Here is a 22,149-nt window from a genome sequence, read left to right on the forward strand (position 1 = left end):
GTCCTTAAGTGAACATGCAAACATATTGTCTATTTACCCTGTTCCCCTGTGTTATCAAGCTATGGAGGCCTGAGCAAGGAAGAAGTTGGGAGGACCCCAGTGGTATGCAAGGAATTTTAGATTCCTTTATTTTGAAGCCAAAACAGAATGTGATAAATGATAAGAGTGTGTAACGACTGAATGTTTAAATGAACCGCTAAAGCATCATTTATTACCATACTTACTTGCTACAGTCAACCATCACCCACTGAGAGAACATTATCTGCTAAATGCGTTAAGAAAGGCTGTTTGCTCAGTTGTCTGGCTTTACCCTTGCTGTTGTGTCAGACTTTTCAGATACAGAACAGCTCTGTGCTGATGGTCTTCTATATGAGCTTTTGTAGGTCATATACAGGCATCACTATCAGTTGTAATCTGTTTCACCACCTGTCAAAAAGCCCTCACAGGGGCTTAAAGCGTGCAAGACACTGACGTCTTCTGCCCCCAAGTGGTTGAAACATTGATTTTTGCAGCCTAAATCCGTACTTTTTAAAATTCACACTTTAATTCATATAACTTAATGGAAACTTGTCCCACGTGATAGCTGATAATTTAAGTTATTCCAATTGTTGAATGTATTTTTAATAAAAATACGGAACTTTCATTAGGACTGAGTGTATGATTACCAAAGCCAAACAAAGTGTTGAAAGGAGGGTTCTTCTCTTAAGGACAGTAAGCTGGTTTCAGTTATAAAGTAGTTATAAATGTGTTTCATGGTGTTTCACCTACTATTGGATTGAGATAAAGTATTCTGAAGAATAAAATGCATAAAGCTTTGTGATTATAATCACAAAGCTTTATGCATTTTATTCTATGCATTATATTTGCGGGACGCTCAGGACGCAACATTTTTGCGCATGCTCCCTGGCGCCTTGGTTTCCGTTAGGCGACAGCCCGGCCGTTTAAAACCATGGACATGACGTCACCAACAGCTAATGTCACACACGGATTAAAGATGGCGCCCTCTCATGCGCTGAAGTGCTGTAAACGGGCTCTGAACTGGATACCTGTTCTGTTTATAAACCTGGTTGTTGGCTGGTCTTATTATGCGTATGTCGTGGAGCTTTGTGTCTGTAAGTACGCTCACTTTTGCATGTCTTTTTGCCAAAGCGGGGCGTTTATGTGCTCGGCTTGGCAGTTGCAGGGTTGCCAACTTTGCCAGGCTGGTTGAAGTGACATTTCTACGTAGCTTCAGGCTGCGCACTGTGTACCTGGCATTATGCTGTTTGTTTACGTCCAATTGATCACACTCATACGCGCAATTGTCAATGGTTTGACACGTCAATATTGTTGATTTAACTGGACAACTTTTTCGACAGAGTTAAAGAGAAGAAACCGTGTTTGGATAGCTTTGTCATTAATTAATAAATAATAACTTCACAAGTATAGTATAGTATAGTATAGTATAGTATACCGTAGTTTAGTATAGAGTAACAACAAATGTTGCACAGCCCGCTAAGTGTCATGACAAAAAGTAAAGGAGTCTCAAATATTATGTTCACAAATGCAACATGCAGAGTAAATAAGCTAAGGTTAATAAATACAGACGCATATTTGTACCGTTTTTATGTATAAAATTAACCTCAGTTAAATTTCATTTGTAACGAGACATCCGTTGATATCCACACATATGGGCTTGCTTGTTATTTTTCCACAATATAATTTGTTAAATGTCATATTGTGTCAACGGGAAGATTGATCAGCATTTGCTGTAAGAGCCAGTAACCAATAAAACTGTTTTCTCCTGAACATTGGAAATACTGTTCTCAAATTCTTGATGTGATTATCTGAATTAAAGACCAAAGGTTGCTTTTAAATTAATGGGATTAAAAAGCAACAATTCTAGGTCCATAAATAGAATCGAATTAAATACTGATCCAGACAATGAAACCTTTTTTCCCCCACACCATTTTTTTACAACTGAAGATACAACTTGGGGGACATATTGTTTATTAAATCAATGTCCAATGTAATACATCTAATTTGATCAGTGATGCTTCAACAAACAAGTATTTCTGGCTATGTTAGAAATGATGGGTTTGTTTCCTTCTTTAAGCTTGGAGTCCTTTATAATTTGATCAGCATGTAGTTGTACTGTAGTTATGTGTGTAACTCCTCGGCTGTGGTCAGGACAGGGACATCCCTGCTGCCCAAACAAAGCTTCCTGTCATGGGAGGGTCACTGCTGGCCGTGCCAGGCTGCTGCCGCATGGTGCAAGAAAGGGGTGGTGTGTGTGTGTGTGTGTGTGTGTGTGTGTGTGTGTGTGTGTGTGTGTGTGTGTGTGTGTGTGTGTGTGTGTGTGTGTTTTGTTAAGGGGGAAGGGGTCATGCATCCTAAGGGCATCTCTCAATACTCATTCTTCATTTTTTTTTCTTTTTCTTTTGTAGATACAATACCAAATAACACAGAACGAAGTAAGTGTTTCTTTTTTGTGTGATTTTTTCAGCAGATATCCAGAGGCCAGTTTGATTTTGAGCTAAATTTTGTCTTTTTCATTTTCTCAACAGTCATCTATTTGGTCATCTTTCACATTTTCTTCTCCATGTTCATCTGGTCCTATTGGAAAACTATCTGGTCCACACCAACTGGTCCTTCAAAAGCAGTAGGTCAAAACTGTGTATCTGTTGAGCACGTCCTTTTGAGTTTTTTCAAGAATATTTGTACATATATATTCATAAAAAAAATACAAATCCCCTCCCCAAATACAGTCTCTTGGTACCGTAATGATGTAAAATAATAATAATGCCTTCATTGACTCCTGTCTTCTTTTGTTTTGCCAGTTTGGTCTCCCACGAGCAGAGAAGGAACTATATGAGCGAGAAGAGCGAGGTGAGGCACAGCAGGAGATTCTGAAGAAGGTGGCAAGGACTTTACCTATATATACGCGCACAGCAGGTGGAGGTGAGTCCAACAATCCAGTGACAAAATCAACTATGGTCAGTTTCAAGTTTAAATGCTCAGCAGGTGATTTTAAAACACACCACCAAGAAAAACTTCCCTCCCTTCACTTCTTCCAAACCAGCAAAGTCACAGAGACTCAGCAGTTCTTGTTTGTCAGTCACATGAAAAAACACAATGCAAATGAAATTGCGTAATTGTGTTGCTAAACTGTGCCTTCCCCTTCTGTAGGACAAACAAGTTATTTTTTATCTTTAAAAGGGGCTATGATGAGTTTCTGAGTGATCTTTAAAAAGTCTCCCTTCTAGATAAATGAATAATTATAATCCACACTTTAAAATGAGATCATCAGCACCAGTATTACAAGTTACAGATTCTTTCAAAATGCTGCTACTTTGCTTTCTGATCGGGTTGAGCAGGACCGAATTGATTTACCGCACGTCCTATTCTCGTCCAATTCTCTATAACAACACCATGCAGGCTGATGAAGTTTAGAAGTGAGAAGAGAGATCTGTGTGGGGCCCTCAAGTCATCCAGTACAAATGATCAACCTGTCTGTGGATGTGTAGATCTGCAGGTTTTCTTGGGAGCACACTCAAGCACACAAACACTCCATATTAAATCAATCTATTAGGGATTCCTGTGTATTTCAAACTGGATATGGGGCAGTTATATTTCAAATAAAAGCGGGAATCCCAGACTCACCTGTCTGGTGTGTACAGATCTGCTTTCATCAGGGGAATTATTTAGACTCAGGTGCAGCTTGTTTACTAGATAGGCCACACCTGGCTTTTTACCTCATTAGCAATTATGGCCTGACGTGCTTGGTCCCAGGGGGCGCAAAATAATACCAGCTGTAGAAAACAAAACCAAACCTTGTAGATGTGCCAACACACAAACAGTACATGGCAGCATTTGGTTAAATAGGATTTTTTAGGATCTGTAAACTATGCCCCTTAAATTCTTTTTTTGGTGGAATAATTGCTTTCTTTCACATAACAGTTCTATTGTAGTAAGAAAAACAACATGACTAATTTTTCTCTGATATTTCTCTTAATAGCTATCAGATACTGTGATCACTGCCAGGTAATCAAACCAGACCGCTGCCATCACTGCTCAACATGTGAGATGTGAGTGTTTTCTGAATAATTCACAATAAAACTGTTTCTTATTGTTTCTGTTAAATTTATTTTACCTGAATGAGCTTGTGTAGCTTAAGATTGCACATAATTAAAAAAGTTAGAAATTGTTATTGTGAATGGTGTTTTCTAACATGTCTTACTTGGTTCTAGATGTATTCATGTTTTCTTTTCCCTTATTCTTGAAGGTGTGTGCTGAAAATGGACCATCACTGCCCCTGGTAGACTTTTGTTATCTTACTTTGCTTTTGACACTTAAAATGATTCTCATTCCATCATAATTACCTTTGAAAACTTGAAAGATCATCACCCTCTTTCTATTCTTGTCTCATGTTTCTGTAATGTTTCCTTTCAGGGTGAATAACTGTGTTGGATTCTCAAACTACAAGTTCTTTGTCTTATTTCTGGCCTATGCCTCACTCTACTGTGCTGTTATCTGTGCTACAGTCATCCAGTATTTCATCAAGTTCTGGACTGTAAGTACACAAGCCTCCTTTTTTAACTGGTTTCTGCTTTGATAAGAGTGCTCAATCCTTTTAGCATTGTTTGTTGTTTTTAAGTAACACTGCTATTTGAGACAAACATGCTGTGTCTGAAACCTGAATGGCATCATTATTTATTATTCATGTAAATAGGAAAGTTAGATGGTGAGTATGAGCAGACACTGGTGAGGCATGTGATCAGACACTGGTGATTGAATCGCAAGACCAACTGATTGGTTTGCAGACGTGACTCTATGGAGTGCGAGGTCATGTGACCTCTTATCAGGAGATCCTCTTCACCACTCTTATTTGCATGAGACAATAGCTCCTCTCACTTAGTCCAACAGAGAAGATTGTGTTCAAGCAACTCCAAGACAAACGTGAAATATTGTTCTGAAGGAACAAATGAAAAAAAAAAAAAATGTTGGACTTCTTCTCCTGTACTGCTGCTGCTGGCAGTCTTCAGATAAAGATGACTTGACATGGCCTAATGCACAAAGCTAACACTCTTTTTTCCTCTCCTGTCTGCAGAAACAGCTAGCTGACACACACGCCAAATTCCACATCTTGTTTCTTTTCTTTGTTGCGGCCATGTTCTTCATCAGCATACTGTCGCTATTCAGTTACCATCTGTGGCTTGTGGGAAAGAACAGGACAACAATAGGTAGCTATTAAAATGCTTAGTGTTCTAAAACTCCTGATTAAATCTTTAAGTTCCTACTTCTTCGCTGTATTTGTTTCTTTTTCCTTTCAGAGGCTTTCAGGGCTCCTGTCTTCACAAACGGTCCAGACAAAAATGGATTTTCTCTGGGGTGTAGTAGAAATATGGCTGAGGTGTTTGGAGACCAAGCTAAGTACTGGATTTTTCCAGTTTTCTCAAGGTGGGTGTTCTTTAGAATCACAAGTTGTATCATGTATTCACTGAAAGACCTAAAAAGTTCATGTTTTTTTTAAATTTATTTAACGAAGAAATATCAAGAACATAAGAAGTCTTGAAATCACACTTTTAACATGTGTCCTTTTGCTTTTTTTAATCTCTGTTTATTAGTCTTGGAGATGGACATTCATTTGTCACCAGATTGGTACACATAGATGCTGAACAAGCCAATAGTATCCTGCAGCAGAATGGCAAAAGGCTGGTATTATTTTTATTTTCCTATTAAAACACTTCACCTGTCTCTGCTAGGTTTCTGTTTGCTAATAACCTTTGCTATGTTTTTTTCCACAGCCCTGCTGATGGGGAGGCCAAACCCTCTGCGCTTGGTAACAACATACATCATACAGTGGAGAACAGCAAAGAGAACATTAGTATGCTGTCTTTTTCAGTTTTACATTTTTTAAGCAGGTCTTACTATAAATTTTTCAGCTTAAAAAGACATCAATGTAATCATGAATCCTGTCGTGTGTTATCACTTTTTCCTTTCAGACGGAGGCCAAACAGTCTCTGTGACGATGGAGAGTGATCCATAGCAGGTATGGGATTACAAATCATTTGAAAACTGTTGAGCTTTGACATTTTCTTGTGTTTATATGTGCTTTTTTGGCTGTTGTTGCAGGTTTCCTGCATATCACGACTATGTAGCCTTAAACCACGAGCACCAGCGCCCCAATGGAGCTGTCATCTACCCTCATTTTAAGTTTGACACTGCAGCCTCAAGCCACACAGCTTTGTACATAAACCAAATGGACCGTTCCCCATCAAGTGTGTTTGGACTGCACAAGCCTGAACTAGAGGTGACTCAAAGGTTCTTTCTTGTAGGTTCTGTCTTTGATTGAAGCCAAAGACATTCAGATTATATTGCACTATTGTTGCATCTGAAAACTCAAGGACTGCTTTATCTCCGTCAAACCAGAGTACAACCTCATCATCAGCATCTGCCAACACGGATTAATAGTAACCTTAAACATTTGAACTAGAGTATAGTCTATCAGTATTAATCCAGCTTTAACAGCTAAATCACGAATGTAGTGATGATTAGTAGATGACGCCAAACTCTATGATAACTCCTTCAAAATATCATTTTAACACTGTCAAAGGGTTGACTTTAATTACTTTAAAAGATCAAGCTCAGTGTTTAAGAGCCCAGCAGTCAGTTTTCACATTGGCTAATTTAGTTCATGGTTTACATGTTAAGAAACGTTTGAGGTCTTTCTGTTTACACTTGTAAGATATTTAATTTTTTACATTTCAAATTTTATACTGCGGTTGCACATACATTTCAGAAAAGCCTAAAATGAAAGGACCAAATTCAGTTGAACTGCTTTTTAATTCTAATTTAAGATTTAATTTATTTAATTGTTAAATCAGTGTGCTTTGTATAATGCAGCGTAACTAACATTTGGTTGCCATGCTTCAATGCTTTATTTATGTTTGTAATTTATTTCAAGTGTTTTTATTATCACATTTTTACTGTAATAGCTTATTTATCTGAAATTATTTTTTTTAACAGCTCAAATGATCATGTTTGTCAATATCTCTCTTGTCCAAGTATCCACTTTCATGATCACAACTTTGCTGTTATATGTATTTGTTTTAATACTAATCAATCTGGAGTGTTATGCCAATGATAAATATGTGTTCTTTCGTTTCTTTGTCCAGTTTGATCATAAGAATTGCAAATTTACGAGTTGGACTAGAAGCGTAAAAATGAAAATGCAATAAAACCATCACAAGAAATCATTGTTAAGGTTTGATTTGTTATTCAGCCTAAACCTAGACTTTTGAGGCATCATGAATGGTCCTATCACTGCTTAATGTTTCATGTCACACATTTATTTTAGTTATTTAGAGTGAAGTTGTTGAAAACTTTTTTTTAACTTTTTTTTTGGCGATATACACCTGATTTTTCAATTCTCAGATAGAGGGTTATGAGGGATATTTTCATGCTATGCAAAGTTTAAGGGCAGATACTCCTACCCAAGTGCAACTGATTCTATATAGGAAATATAGCTTGTTTGCATTTTTTGTCCCTGGACAGCCTCAAACAAGCAAAGAAGACTTTTAATGAAAAGATTACAATTAATAAAAAATAGTTTGCACAATGCCTGAGCTAGAAGAAGCATTGGAAACAATTATACGTTATATGCCTGTAAATAATGTGACCTCTACCAACAGAAAATGACGTTTGAAGCAGTTAAAGAACATGTGTAAGTACAGTACGCCTGCACAATTCAAAAAAGTCATTGGGATAGTTGTGACACAAGACTGCTCACCTCATGTTTATGAGCTCATTAAGGCTGAGACACGCTGAGACAAGCGCTTGACTGAACACGGTGGGCGGGAAACAGGACTGACCTGCTTACAGGGGAAAGGTGAATGAACTGGGTGTCGTTCACCTGTCCATAACATTACACCAGATAAAGTCTCAACACTGAAGCTTTACCAGCATGAACGCTGTGTGTGAAGTCTTTAACACTCTTTGATGGACGATTAAATAAGGTGTTCATTCCCTGGATAGACATTGTAATTTATTCATAAAACATTTTTATATTTATTACATAAGATACTTTACTCTTAGTTTGATGACAGTTAAAGGACAGCAGATTGTTTTGGTGTTAGAAGAAACATCCAAAGTCACACACAGCCTAACAAGTTCTGTTAAGTTAAAAACTATTCAAACTCTTTAAACCACAGTCGAAGTGGCTTGGTAGAAATTACCACATGTTTGAAATATAATGTATAAATATTACAAGTATAAGTATTGCCAAGGCCCAATTATTTATTCTTAGAAATAAGAACGGGCACACCACATCTCTACAGATGTGACTTCAGCTGTATATTAGTGAAACTGGGGATAACTGGGAGCACAATATAAAAGTACAGTTAAACACATGCTTTGTGCTTCTTACGTAGCTCTGTAGTTTAAGGTGAATGAACTAGATTATAAAATATTCATATTGCTCACAGCCTGACCTTGAAGCAGTTATCTTTATCTTTCATAGCTTTTATATTTACTGAGAGGGAAACTACACTCCCTGTCAAAGTTCACCTGCCATGATTCCCTCTGCAGGACTCACATTTTAACTTCAACCCTGACCTTTGTTTTTCTTTAATGGCTGTGATTCTGTGAATGAATGAGCAACAGTTACTTATGGTGTGGTTCTTTGTAACTTTGTAAGCCCTGAGCCTCTCATTCAGCTCTCACTCCTGAAGAGTCATCGTGAGAGTGAAGCACACCTGCTCTTCAACCTCACACTTGGAGTCTACGGCTGACACTGCAATGTGAAGGAAAGGCAGATTCTTTAAGGAGACCTCGGTAAATGCTGGGAAAGAAAGTTTGATTTCAGTCTATTATTTCACAAGAGGACTATCTGGACACCATGGAGGACGACCTTAACGGCACCATCCATCCTGCTTGTTTACAAGAGCCCCCACTGGCGATGGATGTGATAAAGCGTAAGTGACACACATTACCAGATCCTGCGGCTAATGTTTACCTTTTAACCAGACCAAACTGATGACTTAAAAAAATCCGTTTAAGCAGTTTGTTCAGTCTTTTTGTACCATTTTTGTTTTGTTTATACTTCACTTAATCAGTCGATTAGAAAATTATGATCCTGACAAAACTGATAAAATATCTACAGATTAAAAATATTACATAAGAAGCATAAAACTTTAGGTAGAACAAAAGTTTGTTCGAAAGATAAAGTGTGTGGTACTCAATGTGAAATACTGAATGTATTTTTTCTGGATATAAAAGAGAAAAAGATGTGAAGTGGTGTATAAGCTCTAACAAAAGGGTTTTTAAAACAACAACACAAGTGGCCTCTAGTCTGGACAGTAAATAAGTCCATACGTGTGACGGAGAAACAGTCATGAGTCGGACAGTTGTCATTTATGGTCAAATATTCTGACCTTTGACAAATTAGACTCACCTGTGTTTTGATGAGGCAGGGTTACATCAGTAAAGGAAATTAACAGATTGTAGAGGTAAAAAGACCAACGTTCAATTTTTTTGAATGAACCTTTGATTGATTTCACTGTACTGTGTGACAGGCCACTGTTAAACCATGCTCCTTGGTACAATCTTTGGGCTCATAAACATTAATGTGGCTGTCATTTAAAAAACTAATAGCAGGAATATAATGTATTGACCTCATGTGATTGGGTCAAATCAAGGTACGCTCAGGACAATCTATATTTATTCATTCTAATGGACCTAGCATAGGGCCCTGTGGGATCCCATTTAGAGATACCTTAGAGAGAACTTGCCCAAAACATAGGACTTTGTGTTTAAGCGTCATGATGTCAACCATACATAAATACATATAAAAATTAAGCTGTAGAAAGCTGCTCTTTAACATATATTAAACCAAAGTCAAACCTGGCATGCTGCTTTACATCAAGGGTATGAAACATTATGTGTATAACTAATGCTGAACTAAACTGAGCCTGTTCCCTCCTTTCTGCTATGACTGTTTGATCACAGAGATGGATGCGTTTGGATTCTGCCTGTACATCATGCTCACCTTTATGTCCTGTGTGTCTCTGGTGCTGTACCTGGAGCAGTGTGTGTTTATTTATAAGCACCTGCCATACCCCAAGAAGACCACCATTATATGGGTGAATGGTGCAGCACCAGTAAGTATCCATGCCTGTTTAAAACATATAATATAATGATAATTATTCTTCTTCCAATACAATCAAAACCTACCACATTTTTTATTTATGTTTGAAAAATAAGAAAGCTCCTTTTTAAAGTTGATGGTGGAAGGAATACATGAGAAAAAATATTTTTTTGTTGAAATTTACTAACAAATACTAATGCAAAACAAGTCACCGGTTTGAGTCCCAGTTCGGGCAAGGTTGGCCTTTGCACATTCTCCCCATGCATGCGTTGGTTCCCTCCGAGTACCCCGGCTTCCTCATAGGGTTAATTGGTGGTTCTAAATTGCCCGTAGGTGTGAGGATGCTTATAAAAGGTTGTCTGTCTCTGTGTGTCAGCCCTGTGCTTGACCTCTAGCCCTAAGACAGCTGGGGTAGCTAATGTACTTATAATTAAATGTATATATATCTGTAAATTGATTGTTTTCTGTCTAACAGGTCATAGCTACCATGTCTTGTTTTGGGATGTGGATCCCAAAGGCGGTCATGTTCACAGACATGACGTCTAACTGGTATGTTTTCTCTCAGCTACAACTAAATCACCATGCCATTTAGTAATGTGAACTCAGTTCACCAAAGCAGTTAAAGAAAAATAGGATCTCTCCGTAAATGCAAACATTATCTTCCTTGTTTTATCTTCTCCCTTACTCAACTGACCGACACATTGTTTCCTGTGTTTTGTCTTAAAGCTTTGACCAGTAGCTGTCTCACTTCACACTGAACTCACCACCTTTGTTATCTCAGTGTCAAGATTATCATAAGAATCCACATCTACCTTTATCTTTTATCTTTCCTGGTTTTGTGCTTTTAAAATCAACAAAACTGATTTTGAAATAACAGGGCGGCTGTTGTAAAAACGCCTACACTGAACTCAACCTTCTGAAAAAAAACAATATGAAACACAGTTTTGTGGCCTTGAACATCTCTATAAAACATTAACACTCAGTTCTTTATAAGGCTTTTATAGGGTTTTGCCATGTGCAGCGATAAATTTTATGTGCTTTTTAGTTTATACGATTTCTGCCTGACGCATTCAGAGCAGCACGTTCAACAGGGTCAAAATCCATCAGCAAGAATGTGTGAGGAACAGGGTGTTTGCAGCTAATGAGAAATGGATTAGGATTGCTTTTTTTCACTTAAGGGACAAAGTAAAAATGTAATGAGTTCTCTTTTTGTGTGCAGTTATTTTGCAGTTGTTGTGTATAAGGTGTTGGTTCTGCTGATCGAGGAGTTGGGGGGAACTGATAAGTTTCTGGAGCGGTTTTCGGGTAAAACAGTGCGGATCAGCACAGGCCCCTGCTGCTGCTGCTGCCCCTGTTTACCCCGTGTGCCCATGACACGGTATTTATTCCAAATTATAGATGTGCATTCTGGGTATTTCTAACTGATTTTTACTTTGTGCTCATAAAAATCAAAACAATAAAAAAATAATAGCTCTACTCTATGTGTAAATGTACTTTGCAATAAAAACTCAGTTCTGATTCTAATGCAACTAAATTACATGAAAACTTTTTTTTTGACCAACATCTCATTGTCCATTAATGTGTATCTTCCTAATGTGGTCTCTTCTTGGTCCTGATCTTTTAGGCGACTGTTGTTCTGGCTGAAGCTGGGTGCTCTTCAGTATGCCATCTTAAAGACAGTGCTCTCTGTCGTCTCTGTAGTTTTATGGACTAACGGCAACTTTGATCTCTCTGATGTAAGTATCTGAAATACATCTTTACCTACCTGATGATGCTGAAAATTCAAGCTATCACAAAATTATACCAAATTGAAAATCTTTGCTTGAATTTCAGCTGGAGATCACTAGTACAGCCATTTGGATTAATCCATTCATTGGCGTTCTCACCATCATCTCCCTCTGGCCTGTTGCCATCGTCTTCATGAACTCAAACAGCTATCTACGCAGCCTCAAAATTGTGCCCAAGTATGCCATGTACCAAGTGAGTCCACACACAACTATCCCTGAATGTGTGCTACACTGTTCACACAGCTGTATGTTATATTTAAAGCTCCTGGAAGGATTTTTTTTTTTTCAGCTGGAAACAAAAAGTGAAATAATCAAACCATACCATCAGCAAAGACTGATGAAAATCAGGGATTGTACATTAGGAGAAGTTGTCATGCAAAAGTGTTTACAGTGCTGCATTTAACCATCACAAGAAAGTAGGAGCTCTTATTTTGTTTTAGAGTATAACTAGTATGCACAGTGGACAAAATCAGCCATCAGGGGGCGCTACAATCAACAGAAACAGATACAGGAGCTTTAAATTTGATAATACTTCAGAGTTCAATCTAAAGGCAATTGGATCAGGATGAGGTTTTCAGCCAAGCTTCTTTAGCTTTAAATTGCACATTCATCTTTGTTTATACTCTATTATTCATTTAAAAATTGTAAAAAAAAAAAAAAAAAAAAAAAAAAAAAAGAGAGAAAAGAAAAAGAAAAAGAAAGAAAAGAAAAGAAACATGTAGAAAAATGAGATGCACTTGTGTACATTTTTTAATCAGTATAGCAGTAAAAATAGTGTATTATCCTCACAAACTCCTCTATTAGCTTAGTGGCTAAAAATGATAACAGTGCTGCTCTTTTAAATGCACCATTGAATTTATAAGTACATTTTAAAAAAAAAAAAAGAGCCAATGTGGATTGAGGTGGGAGTGAGAGTGTAGGAGAGAAATACATTTTTACCTTTTTCAACCAGTTAAGAGGTGTAAGAGACTAAACTTCATCTAAACTTCAAAGACTCAAGATGAACCATGCTGTCTGTACCAGAGACACTATAAATGTGTTGTTAGAAGTCCAACTTTCATCGTAACACCAGCCCCCTGCTTGAAACCTAGTTTCATTAAAAAATGTTTTTGTTTTTGTCCCCAGTTAGTTCTTGTATTGAGTCAGCTGCAGACATCCATCATAAACATCCTGGCCTTGGATGGAACCATCGCCTGTTCGCCTCCTTTCTCCTCACAAGCTCGTGGATCATGTGAGTAACATTTCTTCACGTCTCTCTGCATCAGCTTTTGCATTCTGTGGTTCAATGATCCGTCTGAAATCCTGACCCTCTCACTCCTTCTCTCCGCCCTGCAGTGCTCAGTCAGCAGATGATGATCATGGAGATGTTCATCATCACCCTCGTCTGTCGGTTTTTGTACCGTCGCGTGTATGACGAGCTTCCTTCTGAGGTCGATGACAATGACGTGAACGTTGAAGTTGCCTTGAAGTTGCCTCTGGAGGAGCATGATGTCTAAAAACAAAGCGACTGTGAAAGAGCTTAAGTCACCACTGCTCTGTATCACTTCATCAAACCTGAAAGATCATCAAAGAGTTGCAGACATCGAAAACTGTTTCCAAACTGTTAAAAACGTACTTACCTCATTCACAAGAAAAAAGCATCATCGCCTGGTTGATTTTCAACCCACAACTTTTTTTTCTGCTTTCCACAAAGCAGTCACTGAAATATGTTAATATCAGGTGACAGAAATTAAAGGGTAAGCACTAACTACATTTTGTATCCACACTTTTTAAAAATTGTTTTTGCATAGAAAAAAAAGGAAACAAACTATAGTTGTTGTTTTTTTGTAGGACCAATATATAAATGTCAGGGTTTGATAGTTAAAAACTGAAGGAAATGAAACAAAACTTTCAGGATTTTTTTTTTTTCTCTTTTTTTGTGATGTTGGAAATCTCTGAAGAAAGAGTGCAACATTGTAGACTACAGTATGCTCTTCCTGTTTCTTGCAAAGAGTAAAGTAAGAAGATTGATACCACTCTTGTGCCCGTGCAGTCCCCCTGGAGCCAAAAATTGACTAATAGCTCTTCTGTCATCTGTGCATAAAGCAAAGTTTTTAAAAACATTATAAGAATGTTTTGATGTGTAGGACTTTTTCCCCCTTTTTTTCAGTCTAGTGAAGGAGCTTCACTTTACTGATGTATGAGTCGTCTCAATCCCTACTGAAGTCAGTCTCTTTTATGAGGGCCTGTTTCTACTCACCCTTTTTTGCACTGGCAGTGTTCACAAACTATTTTAGAGCACCGTCTCTTGAAGGGTTCCATAGTTTGTCTCCCAACTCCTCTGGTCTTCTTTGTAGCGACAGTTAAGTGTGTTGTTTAATTTTTTCTTTTACTTAATTATATTTTAAAGAGAAAACATTAAAAAAAAGCTGATGGATGAGTGTGGTTAGTTTCTCCATAGAATAGACCGCCATTATTGTTGTTGACAAGTTGATATCAGAGGTCTTACCCCTGCTTGGTTTTTGCTTTGTCAACAATGGAAATTTGACATTGACAAGTGTGGCAGTGTTTTAAACCTCAACTAACCGTAAGTGCAGCAAGTGCAGTCTTTTATTACATTGATACTTTCTTACTGGTGCAAAAACACTTTTAGTGGACACAGGCCCTTAAGCTTCACTGATATGATAAAATAAGAATTAGAAACATTCCTGAAGAGCGCTTTTCATAGCAACTGATGGGGGTGAAACCTTCAGAAAAATTATGAATATTTTTCTGAAGGAAGAGACCAGCAACTGAATCTGAGCATGCCAATCTGAAGTAAACTCTGATAGAATGAAAGTTTAAAACCAGAAAGTTTAAAAGTTTAAAATGAAAGTTTAAAACCAGAACTTTGGTCCATTGGGCCTAAATGTAAAGATTTATGGATATTTGTGTAAAGAAAGAGCAGTTTTCATCAGTATGACAACAGTAAATAACAACATCTATTTATTTGTACTGTGTGTGTCTGTTTGAGAGAGGCAGGGTTTAAGTGAGTCTAATGACTTTGATGTATACTTTTTTTTTTATTAAAGTAGGTATTGTGTACTGATACTGTACTCACTTCAGTATGAATTGATGTATTCATTTCCATCTCATGTTTTATACTTAATGTGTAAACCTTCAATAAAGAGGATCTAATCCTTTCATGTGTATGTTTTTATCACACTGCACATCAAAATGTGTGTAAATCTTATGTCATTAAATCTCTCCAATCATGGATGTGCAGTGAAAAAAGAAAGACAGTTGCATTTTTCTGCAACTGCACCCCAAAACCTCCTCCTGTGTCCTGAGACCAGAAAACTGTTAGATTCCTTCAAAGATCTCTGACCCACTTACTGAGACTTATTTGGGACAGGGGATACATGCAGATGAGACAGCAGCTTTATTTTAAGACCTGTTTTTCCTTTTACTGCTGTGTGAAAAAAAAAAATGCTGCATGTTGTTTTTTTAGCCAACACAAGAGGTCAGACTTGTCCTAGCTTGAAAACTCATTGTGCAGCAATAAGAGAAGCTCACACCACTAGTTTATAGAAATATAGACAGTTTCAAGTAATCTTATCTAACTAGATCTAAAATACAGAGACGTGTTGTACTCTGTAATATTTTTTACTTTAATATGTTTTGATGCTTTTCTTTAATTTTTAATTCAACCTGATCAAAGATATTTATTTTTAACTAATGTTGAGGCTCTCTATTTTAAAATGACAAAAGTTGTTCAAAAGTGGCGCCAAGTGAGTAAAGTACCAATAAACTGATTATACTGTATGGCTTTGTGAGGTCACGTTTACAAAATGCCACATGTGACAAAATGCAGAAAAGGCCCCAACACTGTGTCAACTGATTCAGATAAAGACAATATACGTGATCATGTCACCAAATTTCCAAGATGAAGGTGTGTAAATTGTAACATTGTAACTGTAACAACTGTAATTGTAACATTCTTTTCAAGCAATTCCTCGACATAAAGCTAATTTATCTTTGCTTGCTTCATTATGTATTTTTAATCATGTTGTTATAATTAAACCTTTATTTAACCAGGAAAAAGAACCAAGATTAAAATCTCTTTTCTGAGAGTGTCCTGGCTGAGACAGGAGCAGCACAGTTACATTTCCACCACAGACACAAATACACATTATACACTGTATACACAGAATTATGTATCTTTACTTATAACACCTTTTTAAGCTGGTTTGAAGTATTATCAACAGTAATCATTTAAAGTAAAATTCACCTCTGTCCTTCTTTGTCTTTGTAACGTGATCCATTCATCCATTCATACATTTATGTAATCACTCTGAATGCTTCAATTGTCTCAGGGACCTCTTGTTACATCTCATTGGATGATCAAAAGTTCAAACCTTTGATCATTTGAAACTGATTTTATGGTGGCATTATCCTCATTTGAAGTTTGTGGGATTCACTCGACTTTTATGTAGCTCTATGTGCGTAAAAATGCTAAAAGCCATGAGCTGTGAAGTAAATAGTTAAAATAGAGCACAGAGAAGTATAGAGCATGTGCCGGTCATCTCCTAAACTTTAAAGTGAAAGTGCTGATACAACTCTTTTTTTTTTTCATCAAGTTACTGCATTTTTCTGCAAAAACTTATATTCAAACCATGTTTTTATGTTACTTTTAGTGGTTTTTAATGCTTTGCTGGGATCCCTTTAATTGATTAGCAATGTAGTTCAAATAAAAGCACGTCTTCCTTGAAAAGGTTATGAAAAGGATTATGACGGCAGATTACATAAAAACTTAAGGAGTATTTGTTGCTGCTGTTTATGTAAACAAAGTCATCAGACAGAGAGGAAGAGAGAGCTGCGTTCAGGGTGGGTTGACGATGGCCCCTGGCTCTGCACTGCTGACGAAAGCTTCTTAGCCCTCCTGTTGCCATGGCAACCGTGGAGAGCAGCCAGACAAAAACGAGGCAAAGAGGAGGAGGGGCTTTGGAGGCAGAAAGAGAGGAGAAAGGGCTGGATGGGAGAGATAGGGAGAGGGAGGGATACAGGCAGCCAATACAGAAACACACAGAGAGAATCAGAGGTACAGCGAGGATTCAGACGGGGATAAAGATATCGTCTGGATTTCAATGCTCAAGCCACTGCTGGATTTGGAATAATTAGTGCAAGTGATAGGAGGCTACATAGGAACGAGGAAAATTGGAGAAGATGGATTTACAAACAGAGAACACAGAGCCCCCACCTTGTGAGACCCAGTCGAGTGGAAAAATCAGAAAAGGATTCAAGCTGTTCGGCAAACGAAAGCCAGGTAACATCTTTTCTATCCGCAACAAAGGGGATGGAAACAACAAATCACCTGTTAAAGCCAGCAAAACCCTGGATGGATTATCAGAGACGGCTGCACAGGATTCAGAGCAGGAATCAGAGAAGGAGAAGAGACATGAGGTGAGTCAAGGAGAGAAGGAGCAGGCAGAGGAGGAGCCGCTCAGTGAAGATGGCGTTCTGGCTGCCGCTCCTGCTCGCACCTCCATTTCTTCAGCCAGCTCTGCCAAGTCCCTCAGCTTCCTGTCCTTACTGAGGGGCGGGCGGAGAGGAGTGGGGGACCACAGAGCCCACACCGTGTCCCAGCCTGTGGGTCGGCAGCGTCGGGGGCTGAAGGGTCTCTTTGGCAATGTTAAGTTCCTGTCTAAAGATAAAGAGGACAAGGAGGAAGCCCCTCCGAGCCCACTGCTCATGTCGTCCCGAGCCAACAGTGTGGAAATTATCAAAGAAGACCTCACTCTGACCCCCAAATCCCAGCCACGCTCTCTGGATAGCCCAGTTACTGAGCCCATCAGGGGTGTAACAACACAGGACAGTTCAGCCACGAGCCCGTCAGACGCCACAACTCCCCAGGGGACAGCAGGCAATGTGAGTAGTACCAATGAGCATGTGCTGCCTTTACCCGACTCTGAACCCCCTTTGATGCCCGGTGATAACAGTCTGAGCTCCTTGCTGGCCGACATCTCCTCTCTCCTGACCTTTGACTCAATCTCAGGGGGTGATATCATGGCCGATGTGGAGGCAGAGTGGGGGAAAGCCAGCAGTGCCATCAGTGCTGTGGTGACTGAAGTCACATCATCATCCACATCTTTCTTCTCCAAACCCTCCATCTCCTCCCCGCTGACCTCTACCTCAGTTAGCACCGCCGTCAATGCAAAACCCTCTCCTGTAGCCTCAACCCAATCCTCAACCCCTCTGGCAAAGACATCAACGCCTTCTTCTCCCAGTGCCAAGCCGAGCACCATCATCACAACGCTAACCAAATCCTCAACTCTGACCTCTCAGTCAGTCAAAGTGAGCTCAGACTCTGCTCCGGCCTCCAACAGCACTACCCCTGTAACTCTATCAAGCTTCTCAGCTCAAAAAATGTCTTCCCCTTCAGCGACAGCTAAATCCACACTGAGCACCACCTTCACCACAACCACAGCTCCTCCAAACACCCCAGCTACAATAGTCAAGGCTCCCTCAGTTAGTCCAACTCTTACCTCTACCATTAGCAAATCGGCTCCTGAGACTGCTGCACCGCCTCAAGTAACCCCCACAGTAAGTAAACCAAGCCCTGTAGTTACCTCTGCCCCCAGTCCTCCAGTGACCCACAGCCCTCCAACCCCTAAGGTCCAAGATCCACCCATCAAATCAGATTCATCTGGAGGTTCAGCCCTGCAAACTTCCACTTCTTACAAACCTTTCCTTGGTTCAGCTGCAGCAGAATCTAAAGCGCTAATAGCAGAGTCTCTGGCCTCTACTGTTTCGATCAAACCCTCCTCTCCTGCTCCTGTTTTCCCCTCCAAGATGACGACAGCTCCCACATCAACTACAACCTCAAGCACAACGTTTTCTGCACTTTCCAAGCCCCAACTCACACCCAGCCCAGTGGACAGAAATAGGACGACCCCTTCCCTCGCAGCTGTTCCAGATCTTCCCTCTACCTTTACCTCCATGACCAAGACCCAACCAAGCCCTGCTCCTGTTTCACTTTCTTCAACTTCTTTTGATAAAACTCCTCCTGCATACAAACCTCCTCCCGTACCAGCCTATGTAGATAAGGCTCCACCTGCTCCAGCAAAAACTCCAGGCCCTGTCTCTAGTCCTACACCATCCCAAACCCCTGCTTTGGACCAGACCCCAATCTGTCAATCCAGAGGTCCTAATGCCCCTGTGCAAGTTACTGGATCTAAAGACCCACCTGCTCTTCCTCCAGTGCATGTCTCTCAAGCTAAAGATCCTCCCTCTTTTGCTCAGATCCCAGCCTCTGTATCTAAAGATATTCCTGTTTCTGCTCAAGTTACTCTACCCAAAGCCCCTTCAACACAAGCTCAAATCCCAGTATCAGTGTCTAAAGATACTACTGTTCCTGTTTCTGCTCAGATCCCTAGTTCTGTGAATAGAGACCCTCCTGCCTCTGCCCAAATATCTGCATCTAAAGACGCTTCAGCTCCAATTCAAGGCTTTGTTTCCAAAGACACTTTTGTTCCTGTTCAGATTCAACTTTCTCAATCTAAAGTCCCCTCTGCACCCACCCCTGCCCCATGCTCTGTCTCTTCTTCTTCTTTCTCTTCTCCCCCTTCATCCCAGCAGAGTGAGGCCTTCATGTCTGATAGGACAAGAGGAAGTGAGCAGGCAACAGTAGACGGAAAGCTGTCCAGTCCAAGTAGCATAGAAGCCCTGAGTTTTCAGACGGTACCAGACAAAACAACAGAGCAGCAAAATGAGTCACAAGCAAGCCTACCCAGAGAAAAGAAGACTCCACAAGCCAAGCCATCCGGGCTCAGCAAAATACCTGTGGTCGGAGGGGGCAGAGCAGGAAGGATACCTGTCCGGGAAAGTCAACACGTGGATGGAGAGGCCAGCAGGGACCCACCTACTCCTGTGCTGGAAGAGGAGAGGCCGAGTTTTAACTCACATGATGCAGGAAGCAAAGATAGAATCAAAGATGTTGAGGTCAGTGTGCCCGCACCAAAACACAGCCAGGAGGAGAGTCAGCCGCAGAAAGTCCTCACCAGTTTACCGCGTGACTCAAAGATCCCTGTGAAGCACGGAGCCTCGCAGATCCCTCAAGCTAAGGAACCACAACGCACGAAGATACCAGTGTCCAAGGTCCCTGTTCGCAGGGCTGGAGCTAAACCTGCAGCTGCAGGTGGCAGCACTCAGATAAGAAAATAAACAGCGGGCTGAACCATCGAGGACACTCATTATGGTTTCTATGGCTATCTTCTTTCCAATGCATCTATAAAGCCACCCTTTTTGAACTCATATTTCTATTCTGTACTTTTTGGCTGGTCTCTCTGTCATCTCTTGGCTTCATGACACAACAAGCAACAGAAACAGAGTCAAGGACTCTGACAGCACTCAAGCACAAAACATCTTCACAGGGAGCCCAAGCAGAAAGCTCGGCTCTGTGGTGCTGAGCAAACTGGACATGAACTCAGGAAAGGTTTCGGGGTCGCACCTGAACACACAGCAGCAACAGCATTGGTGGAAAGGACAAGCAAGCTTAAAGGTCTACTGGGAGAACACACAGACACACAGACACAGACATACACACACACACACACACACACACACACACACACACACACACACACACACACACACACACACACACACACACACACACACACACACACACACACACACACACACACACACACACACGGGCGAGTGCCTTTTGAGGGGTGCTTTTCCTACAGACTCAAAACTTGTCCAGTCTTTTCTACAGTACTTTTAACTTTTGTTACGTCTACTTTTTGTAGGAAGCGTCAATTTTTTTTGCCTTTCTTTACAGGAAGTCTCTTTGATAATATATAATAAGTCCCTTTACCTTTTATTTACATCAGAAGAAGAACCACAGGAGCTCTATACATTAATGCAAAACAACCAAACTTACATTCCACATCTATCTCTGGATGTATGTAGCAGAAAAACGTGCCATTATATTTTGCACAAGTTGTTGAACTGTACAGCGCCTGTTTGTCTGCCTGCTCATATGTAACATGATGAGATCTCACTGTGAACTACTGGATGGACTGAGGGAGGAATGGAAATTACCTTCCATTAAGGGATTGGACAGCAGCCATCGTGAATGGCACTGTGGACGTTTGAGATCTCCAGCTCGAACACTGACACATCCTCATCCTACTTATGCTCAGATGAGAACAATATCTGTGTGAATAGTCTCATTTGTGTTGTTCTGTTTCCTATTTAATCAAATAAAACAATACCAGTGCTTAGCAAGACCAGACATGTATAAGTCGTGAATTACACCTTATTCTATATCAAGGCAGACAGATGAGAAAAGTGAGCAGATAGAAGAGGGATTAACTGGCTCTGCTTTAAGTAGGACTACATCATCTCTGCGGTTAATCTTGTGAGGAAAGATTTATGTAACCCTGTAATACGGAGGGAAACTGAGAGCAAGAAGAAGGGACAAACATTTTACATTTTCCCTGACAGATCCCCAGCGTATTACCACAATCTGTGCTCAGACTAGTGTCCTCACAGCAGCACCATTCCAGCATCACCCACTCCAAGCTCAGTGACCTGAATAGTGAGCACATGAATGTCAGCACAGCACAGCCAATCGGCTACCAGGGAAAACGCTTAACATGCATGCCTTATTATCAGGAAAAGAGTTGGGAATGTGTGTCATTGCTATTCTTAGCATGAAATGCACCCAATGCTTGTGCTGAATAATCATGCATCATTTGATTTAAAGCATAGTTTGACATAGTTAAAGAGAATCAAAGCTGGAGGAAACTGTAAAAGCTCTGCACCATGTCGCACAAAAGCAGAAATATAACGAAGAAAAGCAACCACAATAGCTGCAATGGAGAGTGTAAAACCGCAGGTTAGGGATGGAAAGTTGATCCAAGTCATGGGGTGAAGTTAAAAGATGTCTGATGTTATAAATAAAGACTTAAGGACATAAGGCTTTTTAAATAAAAGGCTTTGCAGAGGTGGCACAAAAAGACTTTTGTTAGCTTTGAGAAGCCAGAGGCTGCAAGCTGAGAAAGAGGAGCTTCTTTTGCCCAGGAAAACACGAGGGTTTCAGCACGTCAGGTGCTGATAACAGCATGAGAGGGTAAACACATCTGAGAACAGTTCCTCCCTCAGGCTCTGAAACAACTCATCTGCTTCATAACACCTGAACATGGGAGTCAAAAGTTAAATACTCATCATAGATCAGGCTGGAGCCAACAAGTGCTCATCATAAAGCTC

The 22,149-nt window shown here is 39.9% G+C and overlaps 3 protein-coding genes across 3 annotated transcripts; all 3 read left to right on the forward strand.

The window, feature by feature from the left end:
- Nucleotides 1-960: 960 nt before the first annotated feature.
- LOC141791918 (palmitoyltransferase ZDHHC20-A-like) lies at nucleotides 961-7,224 on the forward strand. The gene is made up of 13 exons (XM_074672628.1): nucleotides 961-1,112; nucleotides 2,427-2,453; nucleotides 2,547-2,641; nucleotides 2,820-2,940; nucleotides 3,998-4,067; nucleotides 4,265-4,297; nucleotides 4,432-4,552; nucleotides 5,090-5,222; nucleotides 5,313-5,439; nucleotides 5,607-5,693; nucleotides 5,787-5,866; nucleotides 5,985-6,031; nucleotides 6,115-7,224. The coding sequence occupies exons 1-12, from the start codon at nucleotides 995-997 to the stop codon at nucleotides 6,026-6,028; spliced, it is 1,056 nt and encodes a 351-aa protein (XP_074528729.1). The 5' UTR covers nucleotides 961-994; the 3' UTR covers nucleotides 6,029-6,031; nucleotides 6,115-7,224.
- Nucleotides 7,225-8,875: 1,651 nt separating this feature from the next.
- Nucleotides 8,876-13,409, forward strand: LOC141792052 (organic solute transporter subunit alpha-like). Its single transcript, XM_074672814.1, has 8 exons — nucleotides 8,876-8,954; nucleotides 9,988-10,139; nucleotides 10,602-10,675; nucleotides 11,346-11,504; nucleotides 11,751-11,862; nucleotides 11,960-12,106; nucleotides 13,039-13,144; nucleotides 13,249-13,409. Exons 1-8 carry the CDS (start codon nucleotides 8,879-8,881, stop codon nucleotides 13,407-13,409), a joined length of 987 nt encoding a protein of 328 aa, XP_074528915.1. The 5' UTR covers nucleotides 8,876-8,878.
- Nucleotides 13,410-16,896: 3,487 nt separating this feature from the next.
- Nucleotides 16,897-22,008, forward strand: LOC141792225 (uncharacterized). The gene has a single exon (XM_074673082.1). It carries the CDS (start codon nucleotides 17,098-17,100, stop codon nucleotides 20,092-20,094), a length of 2,997 nt encoding a protein of 998 aa, XP_074529183.1. The 5' UTR covers nucleotides 16,897-17,097; the 3' UTR covers nucleotides 20,095-22,008.
- The last annotated feature ends 141 nt before the right edge of the window (nucleotides 22,009-22,149 follow it).

This window comes from Halichoeres trimaculatus, unplaced genomic scaffold, assembly GCF_033239565.1.
Source record: "Halichoeres trimaculatus isolate MK-OKI-2021-1 unplaced genomic scaffold, fHalTri1.1 fHalTri1_scaffold_6, whole genome shotgun sequence".
Lineage (NCBI taxonomy): Eukaryota > Metazoa > Chordata > Actinopteri > Labriformes > Labridae > Halichoeres > Halichoeres trimaculatus.

What these genes read in the sequence shown, in the direction of transcription:
- LOC141791918 (XM_074672628.1), top strand. Translation starts at nt 995, where the DNA reads ATGGCGCCCTCTCATGCGCTGAAGTGCTGTAAACGGGCTCTGAACTGG. An exon ending in CACTGCTCAACATGTGAGAT is followed by an intron (nt 4,068 to 4,264) that starts GTGAGTGTTTTC and finishes TTATTCTTGAAG; the next exon opens with GTGTGTGCTGAAAATGGACC. An exon ending in GAACAGCAAAGAGAACATTA is followed by an intron (nt 5,867 to 5,984) that starts GTATGCTGTCTT and finishes TTTTCCTTTCAG; the next exon opens with ACGGAGGCCAAACAGTCTCT.
- LOC141792225 (XM_074673082.1), top strand. Translation starts at nt 17,098, where the DNA reads ATGGATTTACAAACAGAGAACACAGAGCCCCCACCTTGTGAGACCCAG.
- LOC141792052 (XM_074672814.1), top strand. Translation starts at nt 8,879, where the DNA reads ATGGAGGACGACCTTAACGGCACCATCCATCCTGCTTGTTTACAAGAG. An exon ending in GGGTGAATGGTGCAGCACCA is followed by an intron (nt 10,140 to 10,601) that starts GTAAGTATCCAT and finishes TCTGTCTAACAG; the next exon opens with GTCATAGCTACCATGTCTTG. An exon ending in ACAGACATGACGTCTAACTG is followed by an intron (nt 10,676 to 11,345) that starts GTATGTTTTCTC and finishes TTTTGTGTGCAG; the next exon opens with TTATTTTGCAGTTGTTGTGT.